General features: G+C 31.4%; 1 protein-coding gene across 1 annotated transcript in view; it reads right to left on the bottom strand.

Moving 5' to 3' along the window:
* The window catches only part of hyd (E3 ubiquitin-protein ligase hyd), a 169,577-nt gene extending 153,368 nt beyond the window's left edge, over positions 1 to 16,209 (bottom strand). Inside the window, 1 exon segment of the mRNA XM_067286014.1 lies at positions 15,967 to 16,209. Within this exon segment, the coding sequence (XP_067142115.1) occupies positions 15,967 to 16,028 (62 nt within the window). The 5' untranslated portion in view covers positions 16,029 to 16,209.
* Between the last annotated feature and the right edge of the window lie 845 nt (positions 16,210 to 17,054).

The raw sequence follows: 17,054 nt of genomic DNA, 5'->3' as shown, positions 1-17,054 counted from the left end.
AATGAGTGTGGGACAGCAAAATTATGTAGACTTATCCAGTGGTAATGAGTTAAATAGTGTCGAGTAAACCAGAAATTTTTAACATTAATGCCTATGTAAGTACGCAAGAACACAGAAAACTGACTACTTAACCAATGATGTTGAGTTATCCGGATGATGTCGACTTATGTGGACTCGACTGTATTTCAAATTCATAGAGTCATTAACGATTTTAATGATTTTCAATTGGTCATGTGACCAGTAACACTGTTGTGTGGTCTTTATTAGAATCTTTTGGGCTGTACAATTATTTTTATCTGAAATTAAACAGCTTAATATGTATATTTCATAAATGTAAATCTTCAAATACATTTTAAATGTTTACATTTTGTCACATGCCTGTTTTTGTTATCACATGCTTCACTTTGATGCTAAATGAACCTACATACCTTGTAAATCTAACAGACTATTTTTAATAACTTAAAAATGCTTTTAATCCTGAATTAATGGGTTTTCCTCAGTTTACACATAAAACAAATTAACCCAAATGAATGTATAAACATTCAAAAAAAAATAGAATACATACAAGTTTAAATACAAAGTTAAACCAATAAAAAAATAAAGATAATAACAAAAAGAATGCAAAAATAAAGTAAAAACAAAATATAGTATAATAAATAATATGAAATTAATAATTCAGGTTGTGCATTGTAAAACATTAGAGTAACTTATACTTAAAATACAGACTGGTAAGTGGATGACAGTGCCTATATCCCTGTAATTGACTCAATGCTGTTTATTATGGGCTTGGTAAATTTCCAGTCTCTAAATATCTGATGGTATAAGGGTTCCTGGATGGTCTAATTTTCTTTGGCCTCCTCCCATTTAACTTCTACCTGCTGCAGGTTTGCATAAAATACCAGTATCATACTGCCCAAATCACTGACGGTGCATTGATACTCCTGAAGTATGTGTGTGAGATTACATGTAGTGGCTCCTACATACATAAACCTTTAACCAAACCACTGGTCTTTTAATGGGATAGCATACATTCCTGAGGTGCGAGAACAAACATCCTTGGTCTTATCACTTTGGAAATGCTAAAAATCATGGGATTGCATTTACATGGGGTTAATTATGGTTAACGTTTAAGTTATGTTTGTCCAACTCTGTGTATTCTTTGTAATTGCGGAAAATATTTAACGTGATCCTCCTCCTACTATCTGGTTGTGAATGGATTTCACAAGCAGATACTTTGATGGATTCACAAAGTGCATTTTCATTTCATGTTTGGAATTGTATCCAGTTTTTTTACACGTTTAATGCATCACTTCAATTTGATATTATTCACAGGCAAGATGTTAAAAATTGTAAAAGCCTTACTGTCCTTAAATTCTAATATTATTGTTAATTGTCTACTTGGACTTTACTTATTAATAGGACTTTATACTGGTGTTTAAGGATTGGCACCGTAATGAGAGTTAGTTCAGGAAAGAACAAAATTTCTTTATTATATCACCTGTAGTAATAATTTCTGTACACATATTATACGTGTTTCGGGCTAGCATGCCCCTCATCAGCAGTATTACTACCAAACATGTAAATACATATTCCAATCCCGAGTATAACTGGATATTTCTCGTTTTACAATTAAACATTTCAATCAAGGTTTCGTTTACCACCATTCAACTGCGTTATGATAAGGAGACTATTAACTATGCTTTTTAAAAAGCATAGTTAATAGTCTCCTTTATAGTTAATAGTTAATAGTCTCCTAGCATATTGATAAAAATGCAAATAAACATATTTGAACCTTACAACCTATTGTAAAGACAATGACTAATGCTCTAATCAAAACAGAAAAAACTCAATATATTATGTGCATGAATGTGCCATGTTGGTAGCATTCATTGTAGCATTTTGATTTTGTATATAAAAACTGTTCATTATAGCATTTGTTTGTTCTAGCATACTCCACTGTACTTTGCTTTCAAAAAACAATCATCATATCCAGTAGACTTCCAAAAAAACTTTCTTTTACGTACTTTGGCTAAGCTATTAATAAAACTGATGAGAATAACTTCTTTAACATTGCATGGAGTTCGGCCAATAATAATTTTCATGAAAATAAAAACACACATAATAATGATAAAAATGATCTAAGTTGTGATGTACATTAAATTTTTTTTCAATAAAATATTGTACTCATAATTATTTGATTTAGTTTCACTTTACTAATCAATATATAATCAGTCATTCTTGAAAGACAAATTTACTTATTTCAAATAAATACAGTACAATCAATCTCAGACTGTTTTGATGTCATTTTGAGTCATCAAATGAGGTAAAAGCAGCATTGCACAGGAGACGCTATGGGTGGTTGCAAAAGGTAGTTTACAGCAATGCATCCAGAAGCTGTAAGAGCACTGGAAAAAATGTAGCACTGCCCAAGGGAATTAGTTTGAATGTGGTTGTGCATTGGTGTATTAAACTATTCAAGACAAAGAACTATAGACCAATTAATGACTGTAAGGCATTAAATTATACTTTATTATAAATTGTCTACTTGGACTTAACGAATTAATAGGACTTTATACCGGTGTATTGGTTATCAACACAAGGAGGAGTTCATAATCAGAAAAATCAAAAAATCTTTATTTTATCACCTGTAGTAGTTTTTCCTGTACACATATCATACAGGTGATAAAGTAAAGATTTTTTGATTTTTCTGATTATGAACTCCTCGTGTTGATAACCAATACACCGGGATAAAGTCCTATTAATATGTTAAGTCCAAGTAGACAATTTATAATAAAAACTATAGACCAAGTCCCCAAGCTTTTGGATCCTATCACATATAACCATTTCTATATTTTGAAATTTTGAATTATGTTCTCTCATCCAAAGATTGAGAGTGAAGTGACTTTTGGTGATAAAAATATAATCAAAATTTTCAAGTTAGATATGATGCAGCATTGCCAAAAACCAAAAGCACTTTCCTGTTTTGGTGCATATTTTCCTATTTGACTGTTTCAGCCATTCTGTAATAATCTCATCATCCAGGTCTTTCTGTTTAATTTTGATTCAATTTCAAATTTTCAAATGTCTATATTGGATTGGAAAGCAAAACCCTACCTAAGTTCCTCCCTAATATTATACTATATAGAAAGTACATCGATGATATAACCATCTTTTGGAGGAGAGATGGATCTTAAAAGCTTTATACACGCCACGAACAACAATCCTTATGGACTTTCTGTTGAAATTGAGCAACACAACCAAAATAGAGTCCATTTTCTGAATAGAGACATAATAATGGAAGAATCAGCCATACAAACGGCGGTGTATAGAACACCAACGGCGGTCTCAACATACATTCCAATAGGATCTTGTGATCCCTTTTCTTATAAAATAGCGGCTTTCAGAGCATTGGTCAGGAGAGCATATACACATTCTTCCACTGTACAGGCCTTATCACAAGAAATAAGAAACATTGAAAAGATAGCCGGTGAATGTGGATACACCAACATTGTACACAAGTTATGTGAAAGCCACAAACATAAGCAAGTAGTAGAATCAGGTCTAAATGAGAAGTGTATCAGAGGGATTGACAACAACAAGATAATAGTTCCCGTCACATATAACCCGGTTTTAAAATCAATATAACATAACATTGCCAGAAAACGGGGAATCAAAGTAGCGTACAGGAGATGTCAATCCATTTACAACTTACTAAGGAATGGAAAAGACCAACCGAATCCAAACAGATTACCAGGCATATATGAAGTCCCTATAAAAGATGACAGATTCGATAGAGAAATGATAACAACTATACTTCTTCCTGTAGACTGGATGAAACTTAATTCTTTCTTACACGAAAAACCTTGACGATCCAGATAATAGATAATAGCTCGTGCATAATGTTCCATTTTTATCTTCCAATTTCTTTGATTTCAAAAATTGGAATAGAACTCGCTTTGGTTTCTTGGTTCCATTCACGGGCATTTGAAACTACCTTTGTGCTGTGCCTGATGAAGACCCCGAAGGGGTTGAAAACGTTAGCAGTTGTATATAAAAACACTGGATCGTCAAGGTTTTTCGTGTAAGAAAGAGAAATGATATATATTGGTGCAACCAAAAGATCTTTGGAGGTATGATTAAAGGAGCATAAGGCAGACATAACACACAATAAATGCACCACAGCCCTTTCAACCTATGTGACAGACCCTGACATCACAGACAACTTCAACAGAGCATGTATCATTCTTACCACCTCTCATCAGGACCACCTTAAGGTACTAGAGGCAATGGAAATATTCAAGGCAGAAGGCAAATTCAAAAGCATTAATTATAAGGAAGAACTGACACTTTCTACGGCATGGCAGATCCTAATGGACAATAATATTTAAATTTATTTATTTTATAAATGTTTACATTCTATGGAAATGTGAACGATACACATTTCGAATGATACAGTTGCTCACGATGTTTGAATAAATTTGGAATGTGTGTGCATTAAGAATACGGAATAGAATGTGTTCTAAAGAAGTTTAAAAATTTAAGGAACAGCTAGCAACAGATTTGGAATGCCTGAAGAGCCCAGAAGGGGAATCGAAAACGTTAGCACCTGAGACACAATTTATATACTTCAGTTAATTGGATTCAAATAAGAACTGCCTTATAAGTTTAACTCTCTAAGGCCAAGACTCCACTAGTGTAAAAACAGGCGTAAAACCCCTCACCATAAAAACTTTTAATCATGTGACCTATTTGTGTTTGTGCTCAGATTGCGGTGGAGGTCCAGCTAGCGAACTTTTTATAGCAACGGTGCTGTCGAAGTTATGCCTGTACAGTTGTATACGTGATATATCGATATAAAGACAATGATTATATGCTACGAGTTTTTCTGTACTATAATTACAAATGTAATAAAAATAATATCTTTACTTTCATACATTAACGTTTATTATCGTATTATTAAGATAATATGCAGCACTTATAAGCTTAGCTTTTTTATTATATACTCCTTGAAATTGAAGGATTTGCTTTTGACCGTCCATACCGCGTGTTTTAGGCATCCATTATTATAATCGGGATACCCCTTGTCGTAGATATATGAATACTTTTGGATGTTTTCAATAAATCTTTCCAGATCTATTCCAGAGTAGCCACGAGAGAACATACACAAAAGCTCATTTTCTGCGATTTTCATACAGCGTCACAATGACCTAGATTTCACTGACTTCTGATTAGTGAATGGCACCGTTTTATGGCCATATTCATGTCGAAAGTTGAACACTGCTCAACTCGCTTTTACGCTGGTTTTACGACCTGCTCAGGCGTAAAATATCATGGTCACGTGATTAAAGGCTTTTACAGCGAGAGGTTTTGTGCCCATTTTTATGCTAGTGTAGTGTCAGCCTAAGAACATTATTCTACTGGATATTTCTGTAAATAAACCATTTCCAAAAGTAACTTTGTTTGCTTTTAGATTATTAGACTTACTTTTGGTGCCACAATTTTAGAGACAACAGCTTTTTTGGATGGAAAGATCAGGGAATGCAGATGTCTTTCCATACAATAGATTAGCTCATTTTTACAGTAATTTTGGGTAGTTATCTCATTTTTGGGGATTGCATTGCTCAAAGCTTGCAGAGCTTAAGGAAGAAGCAATGCTGTAATTATGTAATTATCTAGTATTCATTAATTTTATTTAGGTTACTTTGTGGTTATTTGTTGTATAGTATTTTAAATGGCTTGATTTAGCTGCATAGAACTAGAAAGGAGAAATTCATTTCTTATGCTAAAAAAAAAAAAAAAAAAAAAAAAAAAATTCTGGAATACTTGCTTTTTTCTAGTACTTGTGATCATTAACCAGTTGTTTGCAGAGTACTGCTATTGGAGTAACCTGTTTTCGTTAAACTGTTGCGGAGTACTCCAGTTGGAGTAAGTGTCAATTTTTTTTCGTAATTAACTAGTTGGTGGCGATTTAAGCACTGATTGGCTTTTATCTACATAGAATAAGTCTGTTTCAATGAATAAGATAATTGTTACCACCCCGTATTTTTAAATTTAAGCACAAAACTTCTCCATTCCATGTTAAGTCTATGGGAGACCCTTCTTTTGTTCATTTGACAATAAAATCCTAGTTAGCATGCCCATTAAGTTCTAATTGGTATATTATAGCTAAATGACTATCCTTTGACCAATAAGCATCGACTTGGGTTTGTGGGGTGGGAACTTTCTTGGAAAAAGTTATACCAACTTCAAGCTACATTGTCAGCTACAAACGTAAACAAACAATTATAAATCGTTGTTCTTATCTATTTTTAGCATGAATTTAATAAATTTTTATGTATATTTATCCTATTTAACAAATAAGCTTGTTTTTTAAACCATTCAGCCATAAATCTTTCAAAAAACAAAGTACTTCCGGTTATGGTGGTACTTCCGTAATTCATAAGATATACAGTCAAACCTGTTTTCATGCGGTCTTTTTATGTGCGATTTTTATTTGTGCGATTTTTAATTTGTGCAGTTTTTTTTGTGCGATTTTTTATTTGTGCGGTATAGTTGGCAACTAGTCTCGTGCGATTCGTCATGTCTCACGTTGACTTATTATAGCTAAATAAACTTATTATAGCATAAATGAACTTATTATAGTAATATTATTGCAGGAATATGCGAAAAATGAAATAATTTACTTTTTAAGTCAACAAAACACCACCTGGACAAAAATATGTAAAACAGACGATAGACCAGACGATGCAGTCAAGTGCTGACATCTGTTGTCAATAAATTCTATTTCGTACGGTTTTGAGTTATTTTCTATGTGAGACTTTTTTGGGCGGTCCCTATTGACCGCATAAAAAAAATATTTTTTTAATTGTGTTGCGAAAACTATTTTTTACAGCCATTCATGAAGTTTCGTGCGATTTTTTTTATGCGTTTTTTTTTAATGCGGTCCCTATCCCCCGCATAAAAACAGGTTTGACTGTACATGTATAGTCGTTAATGTAATGAAGTAATAATCGCTTATTATAGTCTACTATTAGTACAATAGTTTAAATAACGTATAAATAGAATCAAATACACATCATCAATAATAAAAGTGTATTAACCTGGATTTAGAAAGGCCACAACCCCCCCACGCCGATTGGCGTTATAATCTATAGGCCGTATTATTTCTCTACGTTGATTTAGAAAGCTGCAGTTTTTTTTATTTGACAGAAAATATACATGTCTAAGTAACGTATGTAACAAATTAATGGAAAATTTATAAAAAAACGATTTTTTTAAATATTTTAAAATCTTAAATTTTATTAATTTTTTTAAACATACATAATATTTTGAAGTTAAAAATCGTAAAGTATAATATGTACGTGATAGAAAACTGAAAACAGATTATATCTACTACAATTTTTAAGCAAGATATCGCAAATTAAAAAACCACTTTAAAAACCACAAAACCTGTACGCAACAGCGGTGTTGTTTCGGATTATCGAGTGCACAGCTGACAGGTTAAGGGATACAAAGGGTTGAAGTACAATGTTGATTCAATGAATGAAGTTCTTTTGTGGGATCGAATCCAATATTGCTTTGTCAGCAGAGAACTTGTCTTTGCAATAAAATTGTACTGATAATGAACAAGTTTAGTTCACATAAGAAGCCTTCTGTGATTTTAAAATTGAAAACTATAAAATCTCAGATGATGATTATTTAATACAACCACTACCTGTGTCTCTTGATATCGGTGTGAATGCACTGTTTAAAACTGTGTTCATTGCAAATGGGAGAATTGAATCAACAGTGAACCCAAAAATTTCATAGTGAATGAATATTGATGATTACATTGGAAAAGTATTTTGAAGTTTTTCTGCCCATCTCTGTCAAAAAAGAATCATCGTGAAAAGTTTTGATATCCAAAATATTTGAAAGTGGATTACAAGTGTCAAAAGAGAAACTTGATATCATGCTCCAATCAGTGTTAGTTGAAGTTGGTAAATGTATGGTCAGAAAATAACGATGATATATTGGAGTATGATAGTGATGAAACTGATGAATATTGATGAATTCTTCTGGTGACTGATGTAATTTTTATTAAAAGCTTTTTAAAAATAAGCCTAGACTTACTCTTATCAACAGTAGTTTACACTGAAGTTGCTTAGTTTTCTTAAGCTTGAAACTTACAGAAATAAGCCTATCTGATGATGACGACTAAATTTCTGTTTATATGGTTGTGTTTCTTTATGCAGTGCTGCTTGATTGCTACACAGCAAAATGTTTCTAAATGAAGTGCTATAATGTAGTGAACAGTTTTAAATGTTTGCTTCAAGGGGTTGCTGCAGTAAAGATAAAGCAACCTTTAGGTTTGCTACACATGTAAAGCAAAATGGACGCTTGTGTGTATAATATGATATGCTGTAAAAATAAAAAAGTCAAAGGGACTGTTGATAAAAATATTATGGAAAGATTAAGAAGGATTACATTTTCTAAAATGATTCTGAAAGTTATCTAAAGAATAAGAAAATACTATATTTTAAATATAATTTATCTATCTCCTATTCTTTGCTCACATTTTTGGGAAGAGAAATGCTCAATTCTTTGTGTGTGTGTATTTAAATATTGTAGTTCTTTAAATAAAGCACTACTTTTGGCTGTAACCGGAAATAAAGGATAGATTATGGCTGATTTAACTGTTTTTGTGAACATTTTTGATATCTAATATTTTATTGTAATTCCATTTAGGCTACATGATGAAAATGATTATGCAATCATATTCTTTATTTCATAATTGCCATTATCTGTTCCATTACTAAGTCTTTTAAACACTTTTATAATGAAATGATTCCTGATGCAATTGTTTCCTAATAAAGATATGAAACAATATTTTTAATTTGTAAAATATCACAAACATTATTTCATGTCTTACATTTTTAAAATAAATTTATGAAATATATAGCTAAACTGACAGAACTATTTTTTGGAGCCTATTTTGTTTCAAAAATGTAAACTGCTTTTAAACAAACATTTATTTATTGTGATATCATCACTATGCCGGGCTGCAATTTTTAATTTACTTAATTTAAAATATATGCTGTCCATCTCAAATTAGTAGTGGCTTGCCCCAGTACATCATAATTTTCCTTTAACAAGTGTCTTGCTGGTCATGTATTAACTGCTTTCCCATACTTAAACTCTTTGTTGACTGCATTGCATTAAAAATAAACTACTCATAAAACCTTTTTAAACTGCAGCCGTTTTTATTACTAAAACATTTTCGGTCATCTTTAATGACCTTTTTCAAGAAAAAACTAAATTGAATGCTGACAGATTTGTACTAACGATAAATTTGTTTTGGAACGCTTTTTAAAACTTTTTTCAGTGCACATTCTCATAAAAATATATTACAATATCAGTGATAATAAAGACATAATAAATGATTAGATAAATACGTACATAAATAAATAAATAAAATACGTGTGTAGATTAACACAAACTTGCACCCATAACAGGCTGCCATATCGCCTTTCTGTAAGTCATCTCATTATTTACTGCCACATTGTTTCTTTTGTGTAATGCTAAATTCTTTCCTAATACAACTTTATATAACGATGGCTCTCCATGCTGCTGATATCTTACTTGCCTCTCTAAAGTTGATCGCTTGTCCTTCTTGGCTGGTTTTGTATTATACCAAGCCTCTGCATATTTGAGGTGCTTATTGTCATGAATTTTTTTATATCATACTAGCTTTTTCCCATTCTGCTTTAACTTCCTGAGGATCTGCTAAGATATATGTCGCTAGTGCTGTGATTGGCTGTTCATTCCTTATGTTTCTTTTATGCTTCGTTAACCTTTCTTTAAGCAACCTCCCTGTGGCTCCAATGTAATAAAGCTCTTTCTGCCACCTTTTATCTCTTACTGGAATTCTATAAACTCCAGGAATAAGGCTCTGGTCCAACACGTCTTTGTCTGCTCTTAACATTTGATAAACTGTTGGGTTCCTTTTGAAAACTATGTATGAAACTAGCAAATACTGTTTTCCTTCAAAATTTGGTTTTTATCTGTCCATTTTGTAGGAATAAGTTAACATCCAGGAAATGTGCTTCCCTATGGCTTTTCTGTCCTAGATTAACAGATAATCCATGTATTATTATTGAATGCTGTCATGAGTATGTCACTTTCAACTTTCAAAGACCACATAATAAGAGTATCAACATTTGTAGAAAATCATTTGTTGTATTATATGACAGTTTAGTATGATTCAATGCTAATCTGTGCAAGCTGAAGAAACCTTATACAGTGTAACTTCATCTGACACCTTGATTTTCCCACATATATTGTCTGACTTATTTATATGGGGCTTGTTCCAAGACCAAATAACACTATTTTTTTTATTACTACTATTGTTTTGGTCACATTACCTAGTTTTACTTTTTACATATACAGTATAATCTCTGAATAGTGGACACTGTTGGGACCAAGAAGTCTGTCCACTATTCAGAGGTATATGCTGGCAGCCATATTGTATTTTAACCTGATCATTATAAAGTGAAGAATACAATGGATTGCAAAAACATCAAATTTGCATTAGGAATGTGAATATACTGAGAAGTATATGTGACATATACAATTAAAATATATTTATTTATTTTTCAGTTGTAAAATTCTTGTTTTAATTGAATCTCATTTGAATGTCAAGTTATGAAGGTGATTTGCTAACCACTTGAAGGAGTGGGAAATATTCAAAATTGTTACATTTGTGAAAGCCACAAATTTACGCATTTGACAGAACTTCTAATTTGTTGGAAATTGTAACAAATCCGACAGAAAAACGCACCAGGTGAGAAATTAGATCATCATCACCATTTTGATAAGAATCTGATGGGAAAATTGGCACGTAAGTGCCAACTCAGTGCTGCTGTGTCAACTTTTGATGGTCATGTGACCCCCTTTCTCACGTTAAGGAGATAAAAAGCGAGAGTCACCGGAACTCAAGGAGAGTGATTCAACAGGAAGTTATATCGGGACATTGTGCGCATCCCATCTCCTAAGCCTCCATACGTCGAACTGGACCCAAGAAGAGGAGAAGACACCTGTTGGTAGAACATCCACGACAATGACCCTTCCATACAACAAAGTTCGTCGAATCGACTCTCCACTATGCATAAGAGAGGTATTTAGGGGGCTAGAAACTTGTAAACTCTCTCCGCGAGCAAACCATTAGGAATAGAACGAGCACACGTTTCGCGAGCGACATTTATAATGTCATTTATGATCTAAGCAACCAATAAAAATCAATACAGAGATTTGCTTTGTAGTTATTGAGTAGGTGTAACTTTTTGCTCTTTTCAATAACTGATTTATTAAAAGTTACACTTTAGCCACCACAAAGCTGTTAAAATGGTTACGACAACAGCAATTGCTTGGTGAAAGTTCAAAGGTCATGTTACAAAGGCAATTTGCCGACCACTTTAAAGTGTGGAAAAGTATTTGATTTTCTTGCATTTATGATGTCATTTATGATCTAAAACATTTCTTTTTCATTACTACTATACTACAGTTCTTGTCAAATGAATAACTTTGAAAAAGTTTATAGTTTTTTTGTTATTACAGTCAAACCTGTTTTTATGCAATGGATAGGGACCGCATAAAAAAAGTCTCACATAGAAAATAACTCAAAACCGTACAAAATAGAATTTATTGACAACAGATGTCAGCACTTGACTGCATCGTCTCGTCTATCGTCTGTTTTACATATTTTTGTCCAGGTGGTGTTTTGTTGACTTAAAAAATAAATTATTTCATTTTTTGCATATTCATGCAATAATATTACTATAATAAGTTCATTTATGCTATAATAAGTTTATTTAGCTATAATAAGTCAACGTGAGACATGACAAATCGCACGAGACTAGTCGCCAACTATACCGCACAAAAAAAGACCGCATAAAAACAGGTTTGACTGTATAAGCTTAATTCCAACAATAAGACAGAAGCTTAACAACATTAATATGTATAACAATAAATGGTGATTAACAACTGAACTAGATTAAAGTTATCTAAGAGATAAAGAATATTGTTTGACTTCTTATAACCTGCCCTCCTCCCAAATTCCTATTTTAAGTCAGTCTTTATTCAATGCCTACAGTCAAAATTCATCACCCAAAAGAGTATTGAACTGATTCTTTGTTTTGTTTTAAAATATTTTGTATGTAATTAATTCTTTCAGAATATCGAAGGTAGAACATTGCATTTTCATAAGGTTGGTTATGGATGATGGATTCCATTATTTAGAGGTAAATATAATAGATATCCTATTTGAAGAGTATGGGAGTTGTAAAAATGTCCATTAAGTAGAGATGTCCATTATTCAGGAATGTCTGTTATTGGAGGTTACACTCTATATGTAATGTGTGTCTGTACGTATATTTGTAATTTTAGTTTCAATCACGAGAACCACTCTAGTTTTAGTTTTAGTCATATCATCATATAGGAGTTCCAATAGATAAATTATATAGATAAATTATTAGAATAAAAATAATAAATAAATAAAAATTAATACAAGGTGATTCATGAAACAATATCCAACTTTACCAATGCTTGCAGAATGAACAAATTTGTATGGAAATGAACTGTTGAGGCACTAGAGATTTTATAATGCTTTGGTGAAATACAGTATGTGATTGTAGATCTTGCAGTCTTTTACCTTTTCCAAATGGAAGGAATGAAATTTGGCCTTGTGCAGTTATCTTTCAATGTAGGCAAAGATAGATCTCATCAAAGTCCTGAGAATTATATGACCCTGCTCATTAAGAGACTTACAAAAAACATGAATAAAGCTCATTTCACACCAAACTTGCATTTGGGTAATGTCCATTGCACAGCAATAGCATCCCAGTACAGCAAACACCTGCTTTTTCTTTAGATCTACAACTTTCTGTAATGAATAATAATCATTACAGAAAGTTGAAATTTATGGATTGAAAACATCTTGAGTATTATTATAATCTACCAATAGTTCTATATAATACAATAGATTTCATCAATATTTAGACATTGGTGATCATCCTAGCATCTCTGCATTATAAAACAAACAGGCATACTGAAAATTTTGAAATGTCATATTTCAAATAATGGAAGCACAAGAAACCCTGTTATAAATCACAAATCAACATCTAATAAATATTCTGAACCACTATCTAAGAAATTGTCTGTTCTGTATAAATCAACAAACCCAATCTTGAATTAATATCAAACAATCTGCCATATTATTGGGCTATAATAAGCCTACCTCTAGTCAAATTACATTATATCTAATCATAAATTAGTCTTATTAAAGCTTGATAATATGGCAAACTCAGAATTATTTGTTCTAAACTGAAACAATTTAGTTACCTTTTGATACTGAATCATCTTGCTTTAGCTTATACATACTTTTTTTTAACCAGTTTACAAAACAAAATAAATGAATGTACAGAACATTTCATGAATCTTAGATGGTCTGCTGTGATATGCAGTAACAAGGACAAGACTATGCTTGCACATGAAGGCTACAGGTTAAGTTAATTAAACAGGATATGATGCACTCCACTAAATGATCACCATAATTAATAAGGCTATAAATTTGCTATTATTGATGATTAGATATTAAGTATAAAATAATAGCAACTTTAGAGTCCAATTAATTACAGCAATCATTTGGTGGAGTATCAATGTAAAGGGCTTTGGGAGTTTATTATATAGATATAATGCACTTCAGATTGCAGGCCTATGCAAACTTTATTCTAAACCCCACTCAAGAAACAGCTCCTGGCCAAAATTCATAAAATGATCTGTATTTATTGTAGTTTTATTTATATACACATGCATGGAATCTAACTGTCATTTAACATTTGGAAATTATCAAAACTCCAAAACACCTTAAATCCAGTATAGAATAGCAACAACATTAGAAAACTTTTTGGAGTTTTGATTCTAACTACATCCAATTTGAACAGGATTTTTGTCTGAAAATTATTATTTCTTAAGAGAAATTATTATAAAAAAAAATCAGCAACAAAATATTCAATAAATTTACACATAATACTGATGTTAGCTAAATAATTTGGTAAAAGACATATCATTTTGTTTAATATGATTCAAATAAGCATTGAATAATACATTTCTGAATTAAAGATTAATAATTATCCAAGTCTGTTTGGAATAGTATCAGAGTAAAGAATTAATAACGTCAGTAACTTTTGAAATTCACAAAAGAACATTAATGTAATAACAGATTGCATTTATACTATAGCCTAAGAGTTTTATCATAATACAGGTATCCCTTGTACAACACTGACCTTCTACATGGTTTAAAAATTGGAAATATCCCCATACAACAGTTTCCAATTTCGCTCTAACATGATTTGAGAATTTGTCCATACAACAAAATTTCACAATTTTTAAGAGCAAACTCCCTTATTTGATATTTTTTATTGAAGCAAATATGCAAGTTGTCTCAAATTTGTCCATGGATGTTACAATATTGAAACTTTCAAATTTGTTTTTGCACCTTTTGTCAGGTTTATTTTAATGAAAACCAATAGTGCAATTTTTTCTTCCTTGTCCTAGCTTTCCTATCAACCAGGTATTGTTGACATTGCTTTCAGACATTACCAATTAAGTCTGTCGCAGTGTTTTGGTTTTATAGATTAATCTTCGTATTCAGTAAATTTTATTTAAATATTTTTAGGTAAGTGTTATTAAACTTTTTTTATAGGTAAGTAATTATTTGTAAAAATGACAAATGAAATACTCAAACTGTTCCCAACTCCAACAATTCAGTATTTGAACACAAATTTTGGAGAAAAATTGCTTGGTACTCAACTGAACAAACGAGGGCCCTCTAGAACAAATTTTCAATTAACAACACATTTTCATTTTGTCATCCATAAAAATTTTTTATGATAAAAATAAGAAAAATGAAAATGCTGATATTTCTGACCAACATCAACAAAAAAAAGCTCAGAAGACTACGATACTTTATAAAAAGAAAATGTCCTCATTTAACTTTAATATTAATGCATCGTACAGTACTTTTAATCGTGATTGTTAGTTAATTATTGATTAGAAATAAATTATGAATTGTTTTAATAAACTTATTTCTCTTAGTGAAAAAAAAGAATTGTACACTTTTGCTAACTTTTGGAATCTAACCCTATGTTTTGTATAGCACGAATTCACATAACATGGCACTTTTTCAAAACCTAACTACAATGTTATACAAGAGAAGCCTGTACATATATTTTATTCTTTGATACAAATACATAGAATTGGTCCAGCTGCTTGAAGTAAGAAAACTAAAAAACAAGCATCAATAATTTCTTGATTACAAGTTTAAACTTTAAAGTTCAACTCAATTTTCTTTTTTTTTTTAAGTATAATTATTTAAAAAAAAGAAAAACTCTTATTACTTTCAGTTCACTTATTCTTCTAGATGTGAATTAAAATATATTTATTTCAGTGTAATAATAGCTTGAGAGATTGAACATAATTTAATAATGTAAATTTGAATCATTCAATTACTATGTAAATGCCAATCTGTTTTGATGATTGATGATAAAATTCTTATTATAATAATTAAATAGACAACAACAGATATAAAATGAAATTCACTAATTCATATCAAAACTGTTTTCTAGAATTGATTCTAAAACATATTTTAAAATTTCATCAAAAAGGCATTTGGGATAAGCAAAAATTAGATAGAAAGTTACTATTTGGTAATTTTTGTATATATATGTTACATACAAGAATTACCTAACAGTAACTTTACCAAATTTAAAAAAAAAAAAAAACTGGAATTTTTTTTTTGATTTCATATTTTATACGAAAGAACAATTTAACTAAACTAATTGTGTTCGCAATAACTTTCTCGTACTTTATTTAATATCAAATTAATGAAAACAGATATTAGTTCTAACCCTAGCTTTTCCTAAGCCTCACCTTTCATTCAATTGATCTTCGTTTCCCGGTAGCGGATGAACTACAAAATGTATTGATGTCATTGCAAAATATTTCGATTATCTCGATGTATAAAAATGTCATTCAAATGATCATATTCTTGTCTAAAAACAACTTTTTTTCATATAAATCTGTGTTTAAACTACTACCAACGACACGTTTACCACGAAACAACTCCTAAGTAGTTCTCGAGTGGCTCAGAAACAGCGACTCTAGAAACCTGGTGGGCTATTTCAGTACTAATGTTTTCATTTTTATTATTTTTCGGCTAAATCCCAATGAACTTGAATATTCGTTTATGAGTTTATTTTTATACGATTCTCATCAGAAGTTCACTCGTTCTTTTTAATATTAGAATTGTATTATTAATAAGCAATTTCGTTTTCATAAAATTTATACAAATTGTATTTTATGAAAGTATTTTCTTTAAATAAAGTATAAAGGAAAAAACACCGGAGTGAAACTAAATTAAATTGAACAACTGAAGTGCCTTTGACCGGTGTGCTTCTTCTCTCTCTCTCTGTACATCGCAAATGTTTTCGAACCTCGTTGGGTTCTTCCTCAGGCATAACGGAATTCTGTTCTACAAATTTAAATATCCCGTCAAAGTTGACCGTTGATTTAGAAAAAACTGCATTCTGGAACGCTGTCGCGTGTAGCCGATGTCGTCATATTAGACTTGCGCGATGAGAGTATAGTGCTACTTCAGGGATTTGTTAAGAAAGGCTTCCCAAGCTGATGATAAGTTGACTTCCTTTTTAATTAAATTGATACAGTGTGTATTGCTGCGGGTGTTGAGTAAGATATATACAGCTTCGAGCCATTTGAGGCGATCTTGTCGAAACGTGGAGTGAATAATTTCGGCACGGGTGAAAAGAGGCTCTATCTCTGAACCGTTACGCCTGAGGAAGAACCCAACGAGGTTCGAAAACGTTTGCGATGTACAGAGAGAGAGAGAAGAAGCACACCGGTCAAAGGCACTTCAGTTGTTCAATTTAATTTAGTATTTTCTTTTTTAATTCTTTCTGTCTTGTGGGACTAAGAGGTTCTTTTTAGCAAGCCCATTTATG

This window comes from Centruroides vittatus, unplaced genomic scaffold (genome assembly GCF_030686945.1).
Source record: "Centruroides vittatus isolate TY-2023 unplaced genomic scaffold, ASM3068694v2 scaffold_324, whole genome shotgun sequence".
NCBI lineage: Eukaryota > Metazoa > Arthropoda > Arachnida > Scorpiones > Buthidae > Centruroides > Centruroides vittatus.
The sequence above is the reverse complement of the archived record's forward strand: the minus strand, read 5'-3'. Positions and strand labels throughout refer to the sequence as shown.